Source organism: Enoplosus armatus, chromosome 18 (assembly GCF_043641665.1).
Source record: "Enoplosus armatus isolate fEnoArm2 chromosome 18, fEnoArm2.hap1, whole genome shotgun sequence".
Classification (NCBI taxonomy): domain Eukaryota; kingdom Metazoa; phylum Chordata; class Actinopteri; order Centrarchiformes; family Enoplosidae; genus Enoplosus; species Enoplosus armatus.
The window spans coordinates 19,902,079-19,926,917 of record NC_092197.1 but is presented as its reverse complement, the minus strand read 5'-3'; the positions used below and the strand labels follow the sequence as shown (position 1 = coordinate 19,926,917).

Genomic DNA, 24,839 nt, shown 5'->3' with positions numbered 1-24,839 from the left:
ATAATCAGTGAATTAGGATTTTTTTTTTTTTGCACTTTAAATTGGGATCATATTGTGCTTTTTCTTTTTTTTTCTTTTTTAAATAAACTTCTGATTTATTGTACACCAGCACATTGGTGAGAAATAAATAAATTGTTTGTCCGTCCTAACGTGTAAAACCGGATGTTTCTTGAAGAACAGTGATCACATATAGAACATTATATACATTCAGCGACAGGTGTCAGTCAGTCGGCTTACGCCAGGAAAGCTTGGTAGGTGGCAAAAAAAAAAAAAAATGACATCACCAAAGCCGTATTTGCTTAATTGTCCCATTAAAAACCAACTTGCAACCTTGTTAACGTAACCTATTAAACTGCGTCACGTACTGAGAAACATGCGTCCCAATGTCTCTGTTTGATTTAGACTCAACTTCTCTCCAACTTGAACTTCAGCCCAACGTTTCGCACCGCTAATAAACACTCCCATCGCGATGTCTGTACAGCTATCTCTCCAACAAAATGAGCCCTGTTGAAAAGCCGAATGTACACTGTTTCAAACCCCCAAGCAGACTGCTGGGAGGAGGAGGGGTGGGGGGGTGGGGGGGGCATGTGGAGGCATGTGAAGTTTCAATTTCAAGTTTTCCCTTTCCTTTGGCTGGTGGAGGTCAGTCAGGTATATTTGGCAGACCGCTCTTGCCTGCTTACTGGTTTGTGTCTCACGGGGCAATCCGGTGGCCCGCCTGTGTGTCTTGTGTGTCTGCACTGTGGTGTGCTCACTGTCCGTGGCCTGGTGGGGGGGGGGCGGCGCCGATAGTAGACGGCGGGGTCTCAGGAGGCAAAGTAGGAGCTCTGCATTGAGTACAGGCGGTCAATGGGGTTCAGCATGCGAGCCTGCGAGGAGCCCACATCGGGGGTGGCCATGAAGCAGTCACTCAGACTCGTCAGGGAGGTGTCGCTGTCAATGTCGTGGAAGATGGAGTCCGTGCCTGGGAGGAGCAGAGGAGACATGGGGAAGTCAAACACAACTAGCTTCACTGCTCTGGGAGCAGCAGCGTTAACTGAATTATGGGCGAAACAACGAGTCAAAAGAGGCTAAAAGCTCGGTGGACATTTTAGTGCAACTTAAAACCACATCTTCAGAGTCCTGTTCTAGAAACTACAAATACAACACATTCACGATCACGGTAACTTTTGTAATAGCGCAAACTGGAAATCCAGCCTCAATGGGACATCATGGCGCTCCATATTTCAGACGGCACCTTTGAAAAATAAAAGATCAAATGTAATTTCATAATTCCTCGTGAGCTCAAGACCAGCGCAGGTAAAATATCACCAGTGATTTTGGGGTTATATAAATAAAACTAAAATAAATAAAAAAAAAGTGATAAAAATGTACTAAACTGGGGCGCCCCCCCCCGCTTTCACCCCCCTGCCTTTGCTGTCTCTCTCTACTATCCTATCAAATAAAGCCGAAAAGCAATAAAAAAACGAAACAAAACAAAACAAACAAAAAAAACATGTTACATGCTAACATTCATTGTCGTTTCACTTCTATACCAGAAATCACAAAGGTTTCCATTTCTAATGGTAAGAACTACAGTGGATGTTCATTTATCTTTAGCTGGGATTAAGACAGGACTTGGGCTCGGTTTAAAATGGAAAACAAAGCTGAATCTAAAATTATTATGCAATTATATGTTGTAAATGTCCATTTTATTTGCCCGGGCTACTTCCCGATTACCTTGACTTACTTTGTTCATTGGAGCTCAGTGGTGGATGAAGTGCTAGATATTTTACTTAAAGCTGCAGTAGGCAATATCATTGAATTTTGGTTGAAATAACTCATTTTGACCATTGCAGGTCACAAACAATAAAAAAATATCGCCCCCTTTGTAATTAGGTTTTTTTTTTAAACTGGACCAGGTCTGAATCAAACAACCAATCAGGGGTAATCAGGAGTTCTGTGTTTTGATTCCTCTCTTTACACTCCAATCCAGAAGGTGGAACCTTCTGTGGAACGCCCTTTGTTTGTACAGAGTCGATGTGATTGGTCAGGTACGTGCCAGCTAACCCTGATTGGTTGTTTGATTCAGATTCAATAATTCAATTCAAATAATATTGCCTACTGTAGCTTTAAGTAAAAGCGCCAATACCACAGGTTATGTAAACAAAGTTAAAGTCATGCATTCAAAATGTTACGTAGTACCAACAAAGTAAAGTAAAAGTACTCATTATTCAGAATAATGTATATTATATCATTGGATTATGAAAGTATCACTTCAATAATGCAGCTGGTAAAGGTGAAGATCATTTGAATTATGTTACATACTGCAGTGAATTTTCTTCTTGTCTTATCTTAACCTGTAATATTGTTGTTTATATTTGTTGTTATATATTGTGTTAAGTTATCAATTCGATGCAGTGGAGTAAAAAGTGCAATGTTTTATGCCACATTAATAATATAAAAGCCTGTCGAAGCGTTTGACTAGTTTTGTCAAAACAGACGGGGAGCAGCTCGAATGGCAACAAGCCAGAAATTAAAATAATAATAAAATGACTGGAGTCTGGCAATAGCACAAAAGGAGCTTTGTTAATGGGAGCCATTTTGGAACACGTTTTTTCTGCTAAGATAGATATATTGTGGTTGTATATGTGTGTGTGTGTGTGTGTGTGTGTGTGTGGTTCCCCGAGTCCTGATGTTTAATTGCAGGGTTGTGTTAGCGCTGCTCTCCTGGGCATCACTCGGCTTTATTGGGCTCGCTGGGTCTAAATATTAACAACGCGACGGGTCCCATCCATTTTTAATCAGCCATCGCGCCCTTATTGGTGAATTCCCATCGCTGTCAATAAAATGAAAGCGAGGTTAATATAGATGGGCGCTGTCATGGTTGGTGGGTGGGTGGGGGGTGTCATCACATCTGACGCTGAACTGTTTCCATTTTCAAACACTTGAGTTAGTTTGTTACCTCTATCTTGTCCTATTGCGTGAGATATATTTGCTTAAACGTATTAAAGCGCCCAGTATTGCCTCTTCAATTTAGTCAGAATCACAATACTTTATTGATCCCTGGGGGGAAATTACACAACCCATTGTTGACATTGTGAAGCCCAAATGAGTTTAAAAACAGGTACTCCATTGGTTTAGTATTGCACTTCCACAGAGATTCAAAAAAGAACGGTCAGAATGGAAGCAGCCGAGGCAGAGATATCCTGAGTCCTGGTCCCAAGACAGTTTCATACTATAGAGAGAGATGAATGGCTGCGATGGCTGCCTGGAAATGAGAAAACATGCATGTCGTTATAATGGAGTGTGAGGCTCACCGTAGGGGTTCATGTAGTCACCGGGCATCTGTGGTGGGGTGAGGCCCTGCTGGAAGGGGTCAGTGTTGTAGCCGTTGTGCTCCATCGTCACCAGCTGCTGCTGCTGCTGCTGCTGGTTTCGAGGCAGAGGCCCCGAATAGGAGCTGAGCAGGCCCTCCATGCAACCTGATATCACATCTGTAACAGTCGGTGATAGCAAGTGAGAGCAGGGTTTACAACGCTCAGCTGTGGCAGTCATATACTGCTAGCTGGCTGGCTAACATTAGTCGCGGCTATGCCTACGGGATGCGCTGTTTTGTTTGGAGTCGGAGAGCATTCTGGAGAGCTGATTGCAGAAATCCCTTCAAGTCGTGCCTACTTGTTAAAGGCCCCATATAGTAGAAAGTGAGCTCTCCACGTCTTGTTTGGTCATAAAGCAGCTCTGGGTGCTGTGTAAATACTGGGAAAGCATCAAAACGCTCAGTCCACCAAGAAATGAAACACAGCCCCGTATTCAGACACTGTGCCTTTAAATGAGCCGTCGGTACTTCCGTAAGGTTGTGATGTCACTAACGATACAGTCACCGCACTCAGCCACCCCCCCCCCCCCCCCCCCCCCCCCGATCCAATCCACTCCCTCACCTCACATAGTTTAATGCTCTCTCTCTCTCTCTCTCTGAACTGATCAGGGTATGTGACGGCTTGTGTTGTTACAGAAAGAAAACTGCTAAATCAATTTGAATTAAATTGCCGCTATAAAGCCCCACACCTGGCTACAATGTGTTTTCAAACCATGTCACGAGGTGGTCCCTCTCTAACGCTTCTGATTGCATTTATTTTTTTATATTTGACATCAGATCACCTGAGTTCCACGTGTAGTTAAATGGGGGATGTTTGTCAGATTACAGGCGGGCTTCATGATGATGATATGAGACAATGGCAAGCAGAAATGGGCAGTTTGTCGCCCAAATCAGGATTTTCTGGCTTTGTTTGTGTGTGTTTATCGTTTTAACAGTTATTTCATTTCATTCTTTTCTGAATATATACGAATATATATGTGGAATTACTAAAAAAAACACAGTACGAATGCTGTACAACGTCAAAAAAGAAGCATATACTGTAAATGCATTGTCTAAACTGATGAAAGACGTCCCACCAGGCGTCCAGGAGGCTTCATCTCATCCTTAACATCAACTTCAAAACAACTCCCGTTTGCCGGTTTGCTCAGCTCATTTGGTTAACAGCAGCAGCTTCCACTGTAATAAACCCCGCTGCTATGCCAATATTGACATGCTGGGAGTCCCTGAACAGATAGACGCAGCGCTTGCCAAAAGCGCTGAGACACTTATCTAAACTGTCTGCTCATATCCGCCGTGAGGCCGCAGTGGCAATAAGCCTGCTCGCTGCGAGGAGCCGCGCGCCGTCGAGAACCAGAGCCGGCGGGGGCCCCCCCTGCTTTACAGCCCCCGACCGTCGGAAAATTCATATCACATTTACCAGCGGGGATGTCACTCCGGCTTCACAATATGGGACTCATTCTACAGCCGACTCTCTGTTTACTGTTCCCATAGTAGATTGAATATTCCTCCAAATAATCCACAAATTACCTCGCTCATGGTAATGATTTTTTTTCTACATCTTGCACACACACACACACACAGATAATAAATCCTCACCTTGGCCTAGCCTTTGGCTGTTGTGTTGCTCCTGCTGTTGCTGTTGTCTGCGGGCTAACTTCTTCATCTGCAAATAAATAAACGCAGTGAGAGAGAGCTTGGTGTGTGGCTGGCAGGCCAATTCATTGAGGACACACTGACAGAACAAGAAACGGACGTGAAAGAGCACACTTGTCAGCCTCCTCTAGGTTATATATTTCATGACAGAACATAAAAAAATGACTTAACAAAAGTCTGAGGTGACCAACAGCCAGTAGCTCCTTCAAACCTCGCGACATTTTTTGGTTTAAATGTGTTATTTCTCCGCTTTTATTACCTGTGACGGAAATACACTCATACACCATCGACCTTGAGACCCACCATCGGCCGGAAAAACTAAAACGTCTCGGCAAGCGGGCGCGATCGCCCCAGGAAGAGGGGGGAAGAAAGCCGGGGTAAGAGCTAAGCTCACCCAGGCTATTCCACTACCACTACCTACTTGCATTCGTTGGGGACTATTTTGAGCGGCCACATTTGGCGGCTCTAGTGAGTATTTGGGGGGCAGCAGGACGGTGTGTGTGCGATTGAGTCAGAATAAACTACGGTGTGTGTGTTCATGGTGATGAAGGAAACGTGTCAGCCAGTGCAACAACAATGGAGCTCTGTGGCAAGAAGATCCATCAGGCTGTGATACACACACACACACACACACACACACACACACGGTGCTTGTTAGTAGGATACATCAATTTATGGGGTTGGATTTGTTGACAAGAGTTATCCCTCAAGTGTCAAAATGCGCGTATGCATCCAGGTATTTGTTGTGCTGTCAAGCAACTGGACCCCAAAACAAATTCCAGGGACCCAACATGAACCATCTTCAAACATTTCAACACTGTTTGGCATATATTGTGGATATGCCGCTTGAATAAACAAGCTATGTAGTACTTATAGATGGATAACTGACTGCAGTAAGAGGCCTATTGGATATTCAGACTTTGACAAGCTTATTCTCCCAAATGCCACCAAGCCGAGCAAATAGTACGATTATCAATCCTTGATCCACCGAAGCTTAACTGATGAAGAACTGGTTTAGACAATTAAGCACTTTGGCAAAACATGTGATCTGCATCTGGATAACGATGTCTTGTAATACATTAGCAAGGCCAAGTTTGGTGGACTTGACGGCAAACAGGTCAAGGGAGGCGATGTGGGAGACCCTCGGGGGACCTCTACGATGCGCGAGGCCAGGGTCACGTGACAGACAGCTGACGTTATCTCTCCTGGAAGAAGCTAACCAGAGCTATCTGGAGAAGCCAGCTGCGCTACCGCTGTCGGACATGTGAGCCTCGTCTCGCACACACACACACACACATTTTGGTGTGCTGCTTTACTGACCTTCGCTCTCTGGTTCTGGAACCAGACCTGGACCACGCGCACGCTCAGTCCTGTCTCTGCGGCCAGGGTCTCTCTCACCTGCAAGTCACAAGCACGGTCATCAGCCAGTTTTTTTTTTACACAGTAACGTCATGTGTGTGTGTTAAGCGGTCGGGGCAGGCGACTGCCTCTTAAGGAACTTGTGGGGCTCTTGACACACATCTTGTTTTTGTGTCATGCAGTTTGTGCGTGCTGCGCTCAATCCCCTCTGCTCACCTTTCTGCAGGGTTTGGAGGAGACCTCGAAGGAGGCCTTGAAGGCTCTCCGCTGCTGGGTGGTGAGGATGGTACGTGGCCGCTTGGGCCGGCGAGGGTCTTTGCAGTCATCGCCGCCTTTCCCCGCGGCGCGGCACTTCAGGGTCTTCGCATCCAGGTCCTCACCCTCACTCTTATCTGACAGCAGACAGATATTTTATGCATTTTAGGCAACATTCAACTGGACGGATGCTGATGAGAGCCAATCATCGGCTTAGAGATCAGTGCATTAAGGGATTCGTCGGCGGGCGTTTTCGAGTTCACCGGGTTTGCCGTGATCTGCCAGGCGATCCCCAGCGTTACCTGAGTCCGAGTTGTCTGGGCTGACGGTGCTGAGCAGGACCCTCTCCCGGTTGTAGTCACTCTTGCACAGCAGCTGGCCCCCTCTCAGGACGAACTCATCTCCTTTGCACAGCTGGCGCTCGCAGACGCAGCAGCAGAAGCAGCCGAGGTGGTACACGCTCTCCAGAGCTCGCATCACGAACTCGGTGGGTGCTATCCTCTCCAGGCAGCCACTGCACTTGGCGGCAAACAACCTGGGGACACACAGGAAAGAGAGGAGTGTTAAACAATACAGAATGCACGGGGGGGGTTAGGGGGGGTGCAAAATCCTACAAGAAAACATGGTAGCATCATTAGCCACACTTGCTAACTCTCTCCTGGTTGCTAACTTAACCATTGCTTCATTGGCATGAGGCCACATGGGCTTCACCTTCACCCCCCCCCACTCAATGAGAACTGGTGCTGAGTTGTATGAATTGTCCGTATTAAGGCCACTGGCTCAATCAACTGTTATTATTGTTGTTGTTGTTATGACACCTTCGTATTACTCTAGGTAAGGTAAGGTAAGACCCGCTTGTCTCCGGTTGATCATTGTCCCAGGCTTTTCCCCTTAAAGGCCCCATATTGCAGAAAGTGAGATTCCCATGTTTTGGTTTTTTTTTACACTACATACACTCTGCGTGTATATGCTGTAACTTGTGTAACTTGATCTCTACACAGCAAAACCGGAAACCAGAAAAGAGGCCAGATGTGTCCAAGCTGAATGAAGCTGCTATTACTTAGCACTCATTTTTTTTTTTTTTAACCCTTCCAAGCTCTCTGTGTATGTGAAAGGCTTTTTGATGTCGTAATGGGCCCGCGGGAGGCCGACTCAAAGGGCTGATTCAGATGGAAAGAAATGGGACAATTTTCCAACCGCTGCCCCGTAACTGCCGCAGCGTGTGATCTTTAACAAAAAAAGAAAAAGAAAAAAGGAAGTGCTATTAGATGAGGGAATACTACTGAACCAATGTGTTCTGAGTCTGTCAAGATGCCAGACTTACCCATTCATCTTCTTCTTTTTTTTCTCTTTTTTTAATCAAATATGCCATCAAATGAGCCACAAGTCAATTACAAAGGGACTTCTGCATTAAACCACAGTTAGGAGAAACAATATACATGCAATAGAAATTTAGAATGAGCATGATTCACGTGGAAAGAAGAAAATAAAAGGCTTATCAAATTTACAACTGACAGTGTTCAGTTGGCACCAGCAAACTCTCTCCTAACAATAACCCTATAGATAGTGGATGATGGACCTGCAAAACCCTTGTTTTAAAGGCCCCGTATCATGCTCATTTCCAGCTCTGTATTTCTGTCTGAAACAAGCCGTTTTAGACAAACTGAACAACCTCCAAACACTTGAAGAGTAGTTCCTGAGCAGAGTGCTCCAATAACTTAAACAGGCTGAGTGGGTGGATGAGCGTCCCTGTACTTGGTGGGTGGCGCTGTGATTGGAGCAGGTGACCTGCTGGGGGTGTGGCTGAGTACGGTGACTGTATAGTTGTGACATCACAACCTTACGGACGTCCTGACGGCTCGTTTAAAGGCGCACTGTCTGAACGCGGGCTGTGTGGACTGAGCGTTTTGATGCTTTCCCAGTATTTATACCGCACCCAGACCTGCTTTATGATCAAACAACACATGGACATCTCGCTGTCTACAATATGGGACCTTTAAAAATAATTTCCTTCTACATTAGTTTTTATACCATAGTTGCACATGGTTGCTATGGTATGGTTAAGGTTAGGAAAAGATTATGGCATCATAGTTGGTCTCCTGACCCCAACACCATTTTCCACTTCACTAAAGGCTAAAATTCGCGAAAAAAAACAAAACCCTTTTACATTCACAAATCGCTGAAAATTACAAATATCATCGGATGCAGTTAATCATCTCATACTTCTCTTGCAGTCGAAATAATTACACAGCGCCGGAAATCCTGCATGTGCTGTGTTCTCTCTCTCTCTCTCTCTCGGAAATATGACTGGGGACTAGGGTCTATAGTTTTAGTGGGATGATGGCAAGCCAAAGAGCGACCAAGCTGGGGGGCGGAGCCAGGGCTGGGACTCAAGAAGAAGCCACAGTCACTCTATAGACACATTGTTCCTCCTGACAGCTCCGAGTGAAAGTGAGACAACTTCCCAGAGAGAGGGCTGTGTGGAGGGTCGACGTGACAGCTCCCCAAAAGTGAAGCCAAAACGTCTCCATCGCCCCCCTGGTGGCTGGCTGCAGTATAGGTCATAAGCCCCGCCCCCCCTCCATGTTAGCGGATGGGACATGGGCCAAACTGAAAAACTAAAAAAGAACACGGCAAATACATTTTTTCCAAAGATGGTTTCTGTCATTTTCAGGTAATTCAAGTGTTTGTTTTTCTGTTTGACAACTGTGGTGTGCTCGCGGTTGGATCGGGCGCGACCCCCCCCCCCCCCCCCCCCTAAAGGAGCATATTCCTTTAGGTCTGGCTCACTGGTGTAAGTGGTGGGTGTGCAGCCAGAAAGCAGCAGAGGCAGGCAGTGTTGAATCAGGGAACAGGGTTAAAGGAGGGCAGGGCAGAGGGATGGGGGGGGGTGGAGGAAGAAGGTGGCTGTAAGGCAGGTACAGAAGGGTTCAGTGTTTGGACAGCTGCACTCCTCCTCCTCCTCCCTGAGCGCGACTACCCTCCTCTATTCAACAGCTCTTTCTCCCTGCTGTCCACCTCCCTCCAGCTCTCTCAGCTCCTCTCCTCCCCACCTCTGTCTGCTCGGACATGGCCGACGTCCACAGGCCCGAGAATATGCACGTTACACGTACGTCAAGATAGGCGACGGAGCGACGAACGCAGCTTTGTTTAAAGCCAAACGATGGCGCTCACAGTACGCCGGCGGCCACTGGAAACCCCCGAAGACCAGATGTGACACGCGAGTGGGCCTGTGAAGACAGTCGCCGGTCCAGGTTGGAAGGTGACTCGCACATCGGATGGACCCAGATTTCACACGACTTGATCTACCGTTCAGGCGTTTCCGCCAGAAACGCACACCACAGTTAGGGAAGAAGCTCGTCTGTGCTTGAAGCTCCGCTGGAAGCTTCGTCTTCAGCCATCTTTCGGGCAAATTTCGGCACGCTGAAGGCTGAAGGTCGCCTCTCTTGTGATTCGAACCGCCCCCGGATTCAAGCGGAGTTGGATCGACCCCTTTCACATTTCCACATTGTTTTCCCGTTGTCATTTCATGCAACAGTATTCGTATAAAAATACTGAATAGAGCTGCTTTAAGTGTTGGCAACACAAAACGGACTAAATGTGAGTGCTTCATCTAGAAAATCATGTACGGCATGTCAGAAAAATTCAAATAAACCTGAATGCTAAATCAAAATGTGTTGGTTGTTTAACTATATGAAAGTTGTAACTTCAGTAATCAGAAATTGGCAAAACAAAAAAAGTGATTATAGTGAAAATGACACGGTTGTGGAACCTCACGCTGATACGGTGAGCAGTGAGTTTTGTTTTTGTCATTTTTCATTAACAAAGTGAACAATTCAGATGAAGACTCTTTTCAAGTCGCCAGCCGGTGAGGAGATGGAGGGGGGGGGGGGAGTTCAGGCTCACGTTCAAACAAAACAAAACAAATTCCACATAGCGTTTATAATCCACAACGAAAGAAAAACAGGGACTACAATCCTTCTAAATATAACTGAAAATACAATTAGCTTCGGTGGAGATGCCGGTGTGTGAAAATCGGTATAGATGAGTTCAAAGCGTCCTACAAAATAAAACTTAATAAAGATTGATTCACATGTTATCAACTAAAGTTTAATTGGCCCATAAATCAAAAAACGTGCGCTTGCTCCCCATTCTGTAGGCCTCACTTCCCTTTTTAATAGGGGTTTCCTTATCCTGTTGGCGTCCAGCGGGGACGTGACAATACATATCAAACTGAATTGGCTCCAACATTAACACTGGCGCTAATTGTTAGCCATAATATAGGAGAACAATCAGCTAAAAAAAATGAGCCAATTAATCAAAACGAAAAGAATTCCACCTGGACCACTCGCGAATAGTTTATTTTTCTCGTAAGAGAAAATTGGTGACAGTTCTTTCAGATCACCCGCACGTGTGAGAAAAGCCGCGTTGCTTGTTGACTTTCCCTTCAAATGACCCAACATTCATGGCTGTCTGACAAGCGCCCCCCCCCCCCCCCCCCCCTCCTCCCTTTTTGTTTTGGACGGCTCCATCAGCTCCATCATGCACATAAGATACCTCCGTTGAAATCATGACATCTACTGAGCATGTTTATGGCCCCAGGAGAAGAAACTTTGGGATTTTAATGACCCCATGACCTCTCCTCAGGACGAACTTCACATTATGTGCTAAGGCTTTAAAAACAGCAAAATTAGGATTCTGGTCCTGTCCAACGCATGTGGGGGTCTTACTGAACGCTGCAGCTTCAAGGAGCAGCGAGTGAGGCTTTGGACTAAAACAAACAGCTTCTGGGGTGAGGCTTTAGACTTTTAGTCTTGTTTATTTTAAAATCTTGTTTGGTGCGGCTTTCAATGCGAGTGGACGTTTGTTCCAACAGAGGACTCATGAAAGGTGCTCAGCCGCGCATTTCAGTGAAGGCCCGGACCACCACTGCTTGGGGGGGGGGGGGTGACCTCTTTGGAGGAGCCTCCTTGACCCCCTGGCCCCGCGCCCTATGCCTCCACACTGCTCCAGCAGGCTTAACAAGCATAAAGAGGTACAGGATTAAAGAGGATAAGAGGAGTGGAGAAATGATGAAGCAATAAAAAAACAGACTGTGTGTGTTCCTTCACTGTTCTCTTGTTTGCTCTCCCTCCTTGGGGAGCCGGGGTGACCTAAAGAAGGAGGCTGGGTGGGTGGGTGGCAGCTCCGGGTGGCAGCTTGTTGGGAGTTTTAATTAGCAGGGGTAATCAAAAGATGATTGTGAAGGAGGCAGGGGGGGGGGGGGATAAAAGCAGGATTCAGAGGAGTGGGGATGTGCTGTTTGCTCAACCAAAGCTCAAGAAGTCAGAGTAAGGCCCTGCGATTCTCTGGGGACTCACTTCAACATGTTTGTTAGCAGGGAAGTGATCTCAGCGATCAATGAGACGCACTCACTTGGTCACCTTCTGGAGGGTCACTGTCCCCCTGACGGGACTCTGTCAGAGGGGTTAGTGTTGGGAAGGAAGAAGGGGTAGTATGAAAAAAATTTTTTTTTTTAATCTTTTCAGGCCGAAATTATACATTATGTCATGCACATCCAAGACCCCCCCCCCCCCCCCCCCCCACACACACACACACACTCGGCCACAGGAGCATTAGTGAGAGCTGACGCTGATGTTGGGGTGTTAAGGCCTGGCTCGCGGTCAGGATGTGTTCCAGTTCATCCCACACTTAGACACCGTTTGTGGTTATTTTATCGGAGTATCAGTTGACTGAGGGGTGTCCGACTGATGACTCGGATCCTGTACTTTCAGGGGGCAGCCCTAATACTTACTATACTCTCTATACTTCCGTTTCAATCCCTGGTACCCTGGTGTAAAGTTTGGGTGGAGTTGAGAGTCGATTTAAACAAATCAATAGCCAAGGTTTACACTATATTCAACAGAGCCGTGAGGCAGCCATTTAATCCAGCAACAGAACCAGCAACATGACATGTGAAGTCACATGAAATCTGCTAACTCTAGACTGATACGTTCCAATATGCAGGCGACTAACAAAGGAGAGGGAAAGTTGCATTGGACAAAGATCTGAATCAGGGTAAGGCAGCAGACAAACATGGTTCCCAAAATGTTTGACTGTTCTTTTAAAGACGCAATAATATATTTATTTGGTCAATTAGGGCAATAGAAAAAAAAGCTCTAAACACAACTTTGGTATAGAGTATTATCACCTTATAAAAGTTGTGGCAAACGAGTTTGCAAACACATGGTGGAACCTTCTGCAGAAGCCCTTTGTTTGTACAGAGTGGATGTGATTGGCCAGTTACGTGCTAGCGGATCCCTGATTGGTTGTTTGATTCAGATCTGGTCCAGTTTTTTAAAAAGACTAAATACAAAGGAGGGGACGGGTGCTCACAGATGCACATTTTTTAAGGAGCCGTTCAATCAGATATTGTTAGTGACATGCAGTGGTCAAAATGTGTTATTTCAACCGAAATTATAATTCAATAATATTGCCGACTGCAGCTTTAATTTCATTTAATTTTACTCCAAATGTAAATATTCCTATATATGTGTATGTAGCATGAAGGGGCTACGACTTTCATTGTGCAACCCTGTGTTGTAAAATGACAAATACATTTCAAAACACGTCTTTTAATTAAAACCTCTATGACCGTGCCAACAAAAAAAAAAAGAACATAAACAGGCATTTTTTTTTTAGTGTTCTGAGCAGCGCAAACTCAATTCCATTCACCTCCATTGTATTGGGGTGGAGGCAGAAATCTCAGAGACGGATATTATGAGATATGTGGAGATAACGTGGACAGGTAAGTCCACCAATATTACGAAAGAAGAGAAAACTGAACTCTGAAAACGGCGAATACAGGGCTTTAAAGTTGGAAGCAGTTAGCGCGAGCGTCCGTCTCTCAGAGGGTGAGAGACACAGGCCGGCAAGACAGAGGCAGAGAGTGGGGACAGGGACACAGAGAGTCTCGTCTACGAGTGTGGTTCCCGTGACAACAGCCCGGACAATTACCCAAATAGTGACACTCCCCAAAACACAATTGTGTTAAATCACTGGCTGCAAGTGTGCGTGTGTGTGTGTGTGTGTGTGTGTGTGACTGTCTAGACATTGCACCACAAAGCAAAAAACAAAAAAAAAAATCCAGTGAAGCAAAAAACCACAGGAGAGAAGAGTTCAAGAAGAGAAGCTTTGTGGATCCTGCTTCAACATGCAGCTGCTCCGATACTCTGATATTTCTGTTTATCTCTATCTGGGGATTTCTTACCCCCCCCCCCCCCCCCTCCCTCTCTCTCTCTGTGTGTGTGTGCATGCTGTAGTGGAGGTGATAGACTGAGGGCCTCGGGTGATTTGACAATTAGACGTGCTATTGTTCATCTGCAATCTCTGTCTCAATCTTAATTTCTGAAAGGAGTGCAAGCATGCGAGCAGGTGTAGCGAGCCAAGTGGAATTGTCGTCATCTTGACTGCTCCTGTCTTTTTTTTTTTTTTTTTTTTGCCGTGTTCCCAGATGTCAGCAATTCCTTTGGCGGGTACAATGTTAATCATAACCAACAGAAATGATGGACTAAACTACAGAAATAAGCCAGAATTATCCTTTAATCCAAGCCTAGACCCTCACCTCACAGTCAGCCAACGGATCCACAGAGGATGCCATCTCCACTGACCCTCTGCCGACCCCCCCCCACCCCCACCCCATGAAACTGATCGGCAACCTTAGCACTCTAGGCTTGAGTTAATACACTCCGCATACACTTCTGATTTGGATGTGTGACTTCCTCACGCAGTAACATCTCACACGCCTAAAAATCAAACCAACCAACCACTAGCCAATCAGAGGCAGAGTAGGGCGGGTTTTATTTTATTCTGTTCTACTTTAAACATTTGTACATATGTTCTGTGTGTGTGTAGCTACAATTTCCATTTCATTGTGCAACCCTGAAAATGAGAGAAGTAGGTTTACATCATAGAGAGAATGTGTTAAGCCACATCACTATGGATGATTTACTGAGGTCACACACACACACACACACACACACACACACACACACGAAAGCAGTTTTTCATACCAGCTCTTATTGACTAAAATCAATCTTGCACTCGCAGACTGGTGGGTTTCATTCAGGGCCAACTGGCTCTCTGCCCCCCCCCCCCTGTACATCCCTCCCATAAGCATTAGTTTAGGTTATGATGGAGCCATATTCCCAGGCGGATCACTGCTCCTCCTCACCATCACCTCCTAAAGTGATGACACGGCCTCGGGCTCGCTGGCCGGTGCTCCAGCTGGCCGCCACAACCCAATGTCTTTCCTGAGACGCTGCTGTCCGTCACCGCACAATACCTCCCTATATCCTCGCCTTCAGGCTGCTAAGCCCTCCCCTCTCCCCCGAGGGCCAACCTCTCACCTGTGCTCCACGCCGCTGCTCGCCTCACCTCAACATTGCTTTTCCACGCGCTGAAAGGATGGCGCTGTCTGCCTATGAGTGGCTCTGGGAGAGCTTTCTAAAAATGAAAATGAAAAATGAAGTAACTGGGTATGTGGAGTTTGAAAGATCTGGGCATTCCCTCTAGGCATTACAACGCACCAATGTTGCATTATGGGAAATGTAACGCTCTAAATCCCCTTGAGTTAATGCGGCCAATGAGGTATGGAACGTTTGTGTATGTTGATAAATTATGTTTACGGCTATCTAACCTGCTAACGGCTGATATGCTAGCGAAGTTCGTGTGATAGCATACCTGTGTCTCTGTAAATAATTCTGTAAGTTTAACGGCTACTAGCCTTCAAGGTTAATGTGTTATATATATAAGCTGTAATTTGTTTGTGAGATATTTGTTTAATGTTTATTCTCTATGACAATGGACTCATTTTGTATTTTGTGTCATTTATTATGCAATGCGCGATGGCACGGATGTGCAAAATAAAAGCCTGTAACCAAAAGAACGCCTCGTGTTCAAGATTTAACCGGAGGGGAGCTACCTTGAGAGTCCCAAAACCTTTAGCAGCGCAATACTAAATCACTGCAGTACCTCTTTGACACCAAAGACTGACCAAACACTAAACAAAATATGTCTGGTGACTAACAAGTATTGTTAGGACTTCCAACTCCCCAGACCTGCCATCCACCAGATGCCAGACTCTTCCGGCAGGCTTTCATTGTTCACGTCTGTTCTGTCCTGATCCTGCATTCCCTGATCCCCAAGAGCCTTCTATGGAACAACTGAGGAGCCACCCTGACGTCCAGTGGCTCTTCCAGCTACCGAGCGCCACGGACACTAAGCAGCATCCCAGGAGTCTCTGGAGAGACTGGAGAGAGACCTCAACACCAACAACACCAAAGACATGTGACAAGCGATCCAGACCCCCCCCCCCCCCCCCATGCATTTTTTTAATTCTAAAATTATAATTTTAGATATTAGTATACGTGCTCTGTGTGCATAGCGTGAAGGGGGCAACAGCTTTTATTTCATTGCGCAGCACTGTGCTACATTATATATATACACATCTGCTTTATGGTACTTATGAGACTTTATGGCAGTGATGGGAAATTGAATGAACCATATCATCAGTTTTGGAATAGATTGTGTCAACTGTCATTGGCCTTTTGTGTGTGTGTGTGTGTGTGTGTGTGTGTGTGTGTGTGTGAGAGAGACGATAATGGACACACCCACAGAGGACTGATGCCCAGCTGCAGACTGAGAGGTGGTGGCTTTCTTTTGTTGTACACTTTAAACGCCAAAAGGGCAGAATCTTTGGAATTTTGTAGACACAATTTTAGGGTTAGGGTTATCCACACCTGGCGTTAGGCAAGTTAAACACCTAGCTGAATTATTCATGTAATTTGCCCTTGCAGAATCATTCATGGAATATTCCGTGAAACAATTAAATTGTATGGGTATTAAATTGTGACTTTTAAAATGATCAGCACCTCAGCATAAAGTGGTTATAACATGGCATTAATCCAGCCTTAATGTGATACCCAGATACTCAGTGTCATGGACAAAGGTTACGCGCTAACCTCAGTTCACTTTGCAGCATACTGAGTTGGATTACACTGGCTTTTCCTCGCTGCAGGTCAATAAGAAATGAATTAATACAATCCTGAGCGAAGTAAAGAGAAACGTATGATCGAGCAGCTATTCCTAAAAACGTGCTTTGATGTAGAAATGATTCTACACAAAATGAAGACTAGCTCAAAGTCCAATCCCTGCTGGTCACTGCTTCTATTATCAGCTCATCAGCAGTGCAATTGACAACTGCGTGTAAGTTAAAAGCACAGGGCTCTTTTCAAGTAAAACATTATTTTTCCATAATTATGTGCCTCAGTGGAGCATCCACGAGTGCTATAAAAGCTATTTAAGGCTGGTTTTTAAAAGGAGAAGGTTATTCCTATGCTCCACACAGTGCGTCCATAGTGCCAACTCAGCAGAAATGCTTCTAATGAACCTGCAATAAAAGATTACGTACACATTGGTCAGAACATCTGGGCTTCATTGTGTGTCAGTGTGTGTGTGTGTGTGTGTGTTGCTCTGAGGGTGGTGGCCTTCCGAACTAAACCGCTGTCTGCCCTCTGTGATGCTGGAAACAATGACCCCATGTCTGTCCTGTATGTGTGACTGTCCGTTCAGTTTTTCCTCCCATTGATATAAACACCTGTTTATGGAAGGCTGTCATGGCCCCCGATTCTCAACCCTTTTAATAACAAGACTTATTTACCATCACAATCACTGGCCGCTTCAATCACATAGCTTTGGACTTGCTACGAGCCCGAAAAATAAGCAGGAAGCCACTGCAGGAAACACAAAAAGGTACACAATTTGACTGTTTAGTGCCTAAAAAAAAAAAAAAGAATCCCCTCAAGAGTCTACAGCGACGCTAGCACAGGCACAGTGGTGATTAGAACACCAGGGTGCTAACCACAAAGTACAGCTGAGGCTGATAACGAATGTCTTTCTGTCTTGTTTTGTCATAAACCACAACCAGGGATGCTAATTTAGAATTTTTTTCCTCTGACCGATAGCCGACCCTCATTAACCCATCATTAACCGTTAACCGGCAAGATTAAAATGTGCTATTTAGGCTGGACGAACCTCAACAAAACATGAGGATTCACACGTCGACACAATATTGAATCCTCCAGCGCTGAGCCCGCTGTATGGAACCTTCGGCAGGCCTGGATCTGTCAGTCAGCCTGGACTTGCTACTAATAAACATCCTGGAGGCACAGGGACTTAACACCGCGCACGTCCTCATAAATAGGCCTCATAGGCTAGGTTTAGAGCAGATATGAAGAGCACTAGATTGGGGGGGGGGCAGACTATATTTCCCAGGGGGATCCCTCCTCCTCCCATCCCCGGCCCCGACATTTGTATGAGAAAGAATACATCACTGCAGGTTGTCTTTGAGTGTCTATATGCTGCCCCCCCCCCCCCTCCCCTCCCCCCCCGGCAGTTTTGCTCTAGATATACTTTGTTGGTGACCCCTGACTACATGAGCTGGCGTAACTGATTTGATTCATCATCATCTACAAACTGCAGACATTACGTGAAACAAGCAAGATACCGTAAGGACTGTAAGACTTCAGTTCACTGAACCCCCCCCCCGAAAGCCACGGTGTAATTCCAACACTGTTTCTCTCTTCCAAAGGGTTCTTCCGGCAGACAGTGAACTGTTCTGGGTCCTGTGTGTTCAGCCTAACGTATATTTGAATAGTTTGTAATTATCCCCTTAAATCTGCACAAAGCTTTATTTTATACTTTTTATATATATATATGTGTGTTGGATACTAATTACTACTTCTATTTTGTTTTTTTAGCCCATGCCATGCTTAAGCTACCTCATTAAGCGGATCATCTGATTATAAACAAATATTTTAAATACTAGCCACAGTGATGTAACTGCAGAATATACCGGTGAATAAAAAAGAAAATATGTAATGTTCCTATATTTCATTTGGACCAGTGGCTCCGTGATACTAACTAGCTTAGTATTTGCAAATTACTACTTATTGGCTAGCGTTACGAAGCAACCAACGCCAGATCCATGCCGTGTAGTTATGTTACACCTTTACGTTACTTTAGCTCAGGTTACAGTTAGCGAGTTGTCCACCCCTGCCTTGTATCGCTCTTGGCTAGTAACCAAGCTTGGCTAGCTAGCGAGTTCGCTACGCTCCACAAGCTCTCTTAGTTTTTTTTTTTTTTGTCTAATAAATAAACTCACAAAATGTCAAATGAAATATTCTTACGCCTATATCCTTACTAAACATTAAACTGTATGGGACCTCCCGGTGGCTCACCTGGTGCAGTGCGTGCCATCGGGGAGTCGTTGCAGCGGTGGCCCGGGCTCAGTTCCAATCCAAGGCCCTTTGCTGTGTGTCATTCCCTCTCTCTCTCTCTCTCTCCCCCCGGCCTTTCTTGTCTCCCTACAGCTGTCACTATCTAATAAAGCAGAAATGCCCAAAAAAAAAAAAAAAATGAATTCAAGACTAGCTTAATTGCCTTGTGAACTCATCATAAAACACATTTCATTCAAACGCGTCAGAAACATACTAAAACTCACCAAAGCCGTCTTAGTCTTTCCGCTGTTCCAACAATCACCAACTCCGTTTCGGACTAAATAAATCCATAATTACATTCTGTTCCCCCCCCCGTGCTGCCATTGCTGCGCTGCAACTGGGTTAGCTTGCTGAACGAGGGGGAGGAGCATTACAAACTGCGCCAGTGGTATGAAATGGTATGCACTTCTGTGGGATAGTTTTTGCTATGCATTACGATGCCAAGTGATCCTAAAGAGATGTAAAATGATCTTTCAAAGTGCCTGAATGCCGATTAAACCTTTATATTTTTTTTATAAACCTAGTAAAAAGCTGAATTATAAAGGTGAATGAGAACTCAGGGACGTGTTGAGTACACCGGGAACATGATGAAGGCCTGAGGATTGTTAGATAAGACAGTCAGTCATCTGTTTTTTGCTAAATCAAGCATGATACAAATTATAAAAGTGTCTGAATCAAGGGAGTGTTAGCGGGCGCTGAAGTAGAAACTCATGCGTCATTGAGATGATGTAGATTGTTTTTAAGGAAATGGGCATATTGAGTGGAAAGCACCTGACATGACACACAGAGCCTATTCACTTGCTCCTGGGACCAGCGCCATTTATTGTGTTTTATTCTTTGGTAAATCTACAATATACCAGACTCTGAAGATCTAGTAGTGGGATTATTACAGACAGTGTGCCGGGGGACCTGTACCCATCTAGGCCCTGGTGAGGGTTTTCTCCCATACTTCTTGTCTCCTAAGTGGGCGTGGTCACCTCCCCGCCGCCTTATTTTGCCGCTTGTTTTATCCGTCTAATAATATTCTCTTTTTTGCCCCTCCAATTTCCAACAGTTAAATAACAACGATAATAGGATCATTAAGCAAGGAAACGCAACTTTCCATCAGTTTTAACTTTTAATTCACAGATGGTTCAGCACCAGCAAGCTAGCTAGCTGGAACTTCAGCTACGCCGCACGGATCTGGCGTCGGTTGCTTTGTAACGTTAGCCGATAAAGTGATTTGCAAACGGTAAGCTAGCCAGATCAGCCCCGGGAGTCCGGCTGAATGAACTGACGTTACACACAGTATTTCGCTACATTTAGCTAGCTTGCAAATTTGTCCGCGTTTGCAAGCTATGTGAGCTTTGCGTTTTGGCGGACTGTTAGCGTAGCCCACTTGTAAGCTAGCGTTAGCTGGTGTTGCACACTGTTGGCACTGTAGGGGAGCTGAACAGGGGAGAAATCAGTCCACAGGCTGTTATAGGCAACAGTTACAGTCCATTCACACGTTGGCTATAAAAAGCAATTAATACACGTCAATTGTAACATATTGTACCTTTAAATAAACACTTTTAGCCTTTGACAACATGTCTACACTGCTGAATCAAACATCTGCCTCATAAGCATTGCTGATTGGGCAGTGATGCTGTCCTTTAATAGATTTGAGCGAGTAGCAGGTTAAAAATCACCATGTTCGTGTCACAGACTCTCACGATATTGTCTAAAGAGAGAGAGAGAGAGAGAGAGAGACCAGAGGCGGACATAATGTATGCAGCAGTGAAACGAGCCCAACAAGATTACAGACATCTGTTTGTCCTCCTGATTAAAAAAAAAAAAAAAAAAGAAAAAAAAGGGGAGGGGGGGAAAGATTTATGCAAATGATCCACCGCAGTGTAATTAGGCGAGGAATATAAGTAATTACTGTTACACTGGCGGTGGAGGCGCTCTCTGACAACACACGCACGTCTTATTTCTCTTCCTCCGGGGAGGATCGGAGGAGAGAAGCGATGATATGAAAAGAAGCACAGAGCGGGGAAAGCAAAACAACAGAGAGAGAGAGACCGAGAATCATTCAGAAAAACAAAAAAAACCCCAAAACAGAGCGAAGTGTGTGTTTGTATTGGTGTGTGTGTGTGTGTGCGCCTTTACGTGTCGATGACTAAGGTCCCCTCTGAGAGCTGAGGGAGCTAATAATGTGGACAGCTTGGAGCAGGCAGGTTTCGGATGAGCCCTTGGGGTCTTGAGTCGTCTCAGCCTGCTAAATGCCAGCCAGGTTCCCCGGAGAGGCCCGCAGCGGTGATAAAACAATTAAACGGGAGGGGGGGGGGGGGGGGGGGGTCGACACAGCCAACCGCACATGGCGAACATGTATCTGTCAGAGCGGAGCGCCGCGGTCCTCTAATTTTAAAAGGGAGAGCGAGAAAAAAGGGAAAAGCTAAAGATTTTGGAGCGGAACGTTGCGGATTATTACGACTTGTAGTTTTGGCTGCCCGTCCGATCAGCAATAGTAACATGTTTCTGACAGCAGATCAGGCGATCAGACAAGTTGGAAACAAACCCCCAGGTTGAGTCAAACGTATTTGGAAGAGAATGGTCAGTCAACGTCACACATCGACTTCCTGTTTCGACTTCGACCTACTGCGCTCACTGTAGTGTTGTGCGCAGAGATGAGGGACGTTCAGCAACGTTTCAGGCGCTGTGTGGTGTGCGTTGGCAAGTTGTGTAGCATTACTGCGGGTGTCTTTCTTTTGGCTAGAAACGCTAGCTGTTTTAACCAGCGCTGGCCTGCCAACATGCAGTACGCACCTTGTGTTTAGAGTGCAGGAAGAAATCAAAACTCGCTCACCCTATTTAGAACCTGGGACAGTGGTGCGCTTCAGCCTCTTGTGGCCGAGTGCTACAGCAACAAGCACTTTATTTACAAAATGAACCACACTGAGAAACTACAGAATTACACTCAATTACAACCAATAAACGGTAAGCAGAGCTCTCCTTCTGTCCATATACACACTGCCCCCTTTCCCTTGATCAGCGCACACTCTCCATTTCTTTCTGTCTTTTACAGGGAGTCAGATCAATGACATTTAAAGCGGGTGTCATTCAATGTATTTACATTCTTGATAGAAACGCAACCCAACCATGGTCACATCCTTGTGCCTTTACAACGGCTTGTGGCTGCATTGTGGGTGATGTATGTGTGTTTGAGACAGGGGAAAAATGTTACAACCCCACAGAGGCTTTGAGCTGAAATAATACACACACGCGCAGCAGACAGGGTTGGTGCGGGCGTTGGCACAACACTGAGGGCCCTGACAAGAAAACAAGGACGCAGGGTTGGCCAGCAAAAAAACCAACAACACTTGAACATGGCAAAGTGCTGCTGCGATGCAATGTGATATCATACACATATGTGGCAGACGACTTTGCGACGTCAGCCTTGGTTTTGAAAGTTACTGTGTGCTTTTTCACTGTGTGACACAATATGACAGCCACGTGGGTTAGACGCCACTACAGTGACATCAACGATGGTCAAAAGCACGACAATGAGACCCGAGTTATCCCGAGTTTATGCTCAATTGGTGGGAATGCGCGACTCGGGAAGTGGCCTGTAAGCACAGAAGCAGACCTCGCTGTTGTGGGAAGTGAACCTAAAACAATAAACCAATCGGCAGTCTGGCCAAGCCTCGGGTAAAGACATGACATAGTGGGGAACGTCTAATGTCCACACCATGACGTCTGTCTGTCTCACATGAACTATTGTTGTGAGGGAGGGGGAGGATCTGGTTCTTGTTTTCCCTCTGGGCTGTCGCTGGTCATAAAAAGAGCGAATTTAACTAACTCCTTGGACATGCCGTCCCACCCCTGCATGCTCTATAAATCTGACTGTTATGGCACACACGACAAAATTGCCCGTGGCCCCCTTCATCCCACTGGGTTGCTCTGCGGTTCAGTTCTGCCGCTGTGGCTCGCTCTTTGATCCCCAGACCCCATTATGAACCCACTGCATAAACGCCTTCACGTCGGGGGCACATTCAGAGCTGCAGAGGTGGTGCCGGGGTTAAAAAAACAAAACAAAAACATGAGTGGCAAAAGAAATTGCGGTATGTCGGCTAGAAAGTAAAAACCCACACACCAGACACCATTTATTTATTGGCTATTGACTTCCACTCAGGCCTAAACAACACACAAAGGCCAGGGGAGTGCGCACACTCCCAAAACACAGCCCGCATGACGTCAGGTTGTTCCTGTGGTTGACATCTCACCCTCATTACGTCACGTCACAAACATCTTGTTGGGAAACTAAGCAATGCTCTGCAATTTCAAAATAAAAGCATCCTGTTCTCGCCACCTTTAATAGACGATCTGTCTTCAGCTGCAGATAAGCCTTTCCCACAGCGCCCGCGGCCACGATACGTCTGTTTACATCTTGTGCAACATCAGATGAGGAACTACGGACTCGCACACGTGATTCACTTCTACCAAAAAGGTGTAACAATAATTATAATGTATGTATGAACGACAGAATCCAAATGGCACGATATTAAAAAAAAACTGGTGTGTTTCGGTGCTCTCTTGCTCTAGTTGACTGCCTTCCAAGGGAGAAGTAGCACACCTGTGCGCGATGTCGTCAGCGGACCCCTGTTGAGAGCACACCTGTGGAGGGTCTGGGTCCCTCTACCTCCCTCGTGCCAAGAGCTTTGGGATGTCCTGCTGGACCTGGGATTAGCTCAAACAGCGATGCCGTGGCATGAATGTTCACATGCAGGCTCATCCTCCTCCTCCTCATCCCACAGTAACAAGCATTCATCAGAGACTGCCTGCGGCTGCCCTTAATGATCTGTGGCTTTCTCAACTTTTTAAGGGTCTGTCCCAGTGTGACACAGGAATGCCAAAGCCACTGTGAGGTCAGCAGGAAGAAACACAGGTCACTTTCTAGATGACTCACCTAACCTTGTGCAATAAAACAGATACAGATTGCAGCTTTGGAGTTACAGCCTAGTATCTTTCCACTTATCATAACACCCAATGAATATATATTATCTTATCCCACAGGGCTTTTCATGAGTCCAAACATCTATATATCACTTTTTAACCCACTCAACTTGCCCGCTATATCAATACAAACGCAGATGATGATGTGTTTGGCGCGCGCCGTACACTTAAAATTGTCCATTTGCAAAGCCGACAGTAGCTGCATCCACAGCTCCTGGCGCGCCACGTCCAACCGGCCGTTTCACATTGCCTCCATTTGAAGTCAACGTGGGGTTCAGAGGACCGGCGGCGTAAATCACTGCAGTTAGAGGGTGCCAGAGACTGTGGGAGGAGGACAACCTGCGGCTGCCGGGGCGAGAGTCGGCAGAGGCGGTGAAACCCGACCTGCAAAGTTTTCACGGAGGGCTTGTTTTCCTGGCGCTGAGCTCGGGCTGTTGATCAGCTGCGGTATCCAAACAGAACAGAAGCCTTTAAGGGGCTCCTGCTGGTTCCTGTTTCTTTTTGGCTGACTTTGGCCTCCGGACAGCCTGCCGTGTCTGGGTCCAGGATTTACTCCTGGATAATCACCTCTAGGGGTCTTGGCTTTTATTTATCCTGAACATGTCTTTATATCTTGGATGCCAATCTAACAGTAAAATCCTCCATCACGCGAGGGAAGTTGGCGCACCCTGAGCGTTTCATTCCAACATGGACACCTGTGAAACCAGACCGACCCGGCAGGTACGTCCTTACAAGCACCTCCACAGCCATTTCGCGAGAGACCGCGGAGATGGTCAACGTGACTCTGACTGCCGCCGCATTTAATAGATAAAAACGGGTACATTCCTTTAGGGCAATGCCCCCCCTCCCCAGCATTTCGGAGAACACTGCAACGGATAGAGCATTAGGCAGCTCATGTGACATCTACGACTGGGTCTATGAGG

At 46.0% G+C, this 24,839-nt stretch overlaps 1 protein-coding gene across 1 annotated transcript in view; it reads right to left on the bottom strand.

Moving 5' to 3' along the window:
• Positions 1 to 806: 806 nt before the first annotated feature.
• Positions 807 to 24,839, bottom strand: part of LOC139301253 (LIM homeobox transcription factor 1-beta-like) — a 29,279-nt gene continuing 5,246 nt past the window's right edge. Inside the window, exons 3-8 of the mRNA XM_070924596.1 lie at positions 6,928 to 7,160; positions 6,587 to 6,762; positions 6,332 to 6,409; positions 4,955 to 5,021; positions 3,300 to 3,476; positions 807 to 964 (exon numbers count right to left, since the gene is read on the bottom strand). Coding sequence (XP_070780697.1) covers positions 807 to 964; positions 3,300 to 3,476; positions 4,955 to 5,021; positions 6,332 to 6,409; positions 6,587 to 6,762; positions 6,928 to 7,160 — 889 coding nt within the window. The remainder of the gene's footprint in view (positions 965 to 3,299; positions 3,477 to 4,954; positions 5,022 to 6,331; positions 6,410 to 6,586; positions 6,763 to 6,927; positions 7,161 to 24,839) is intronic.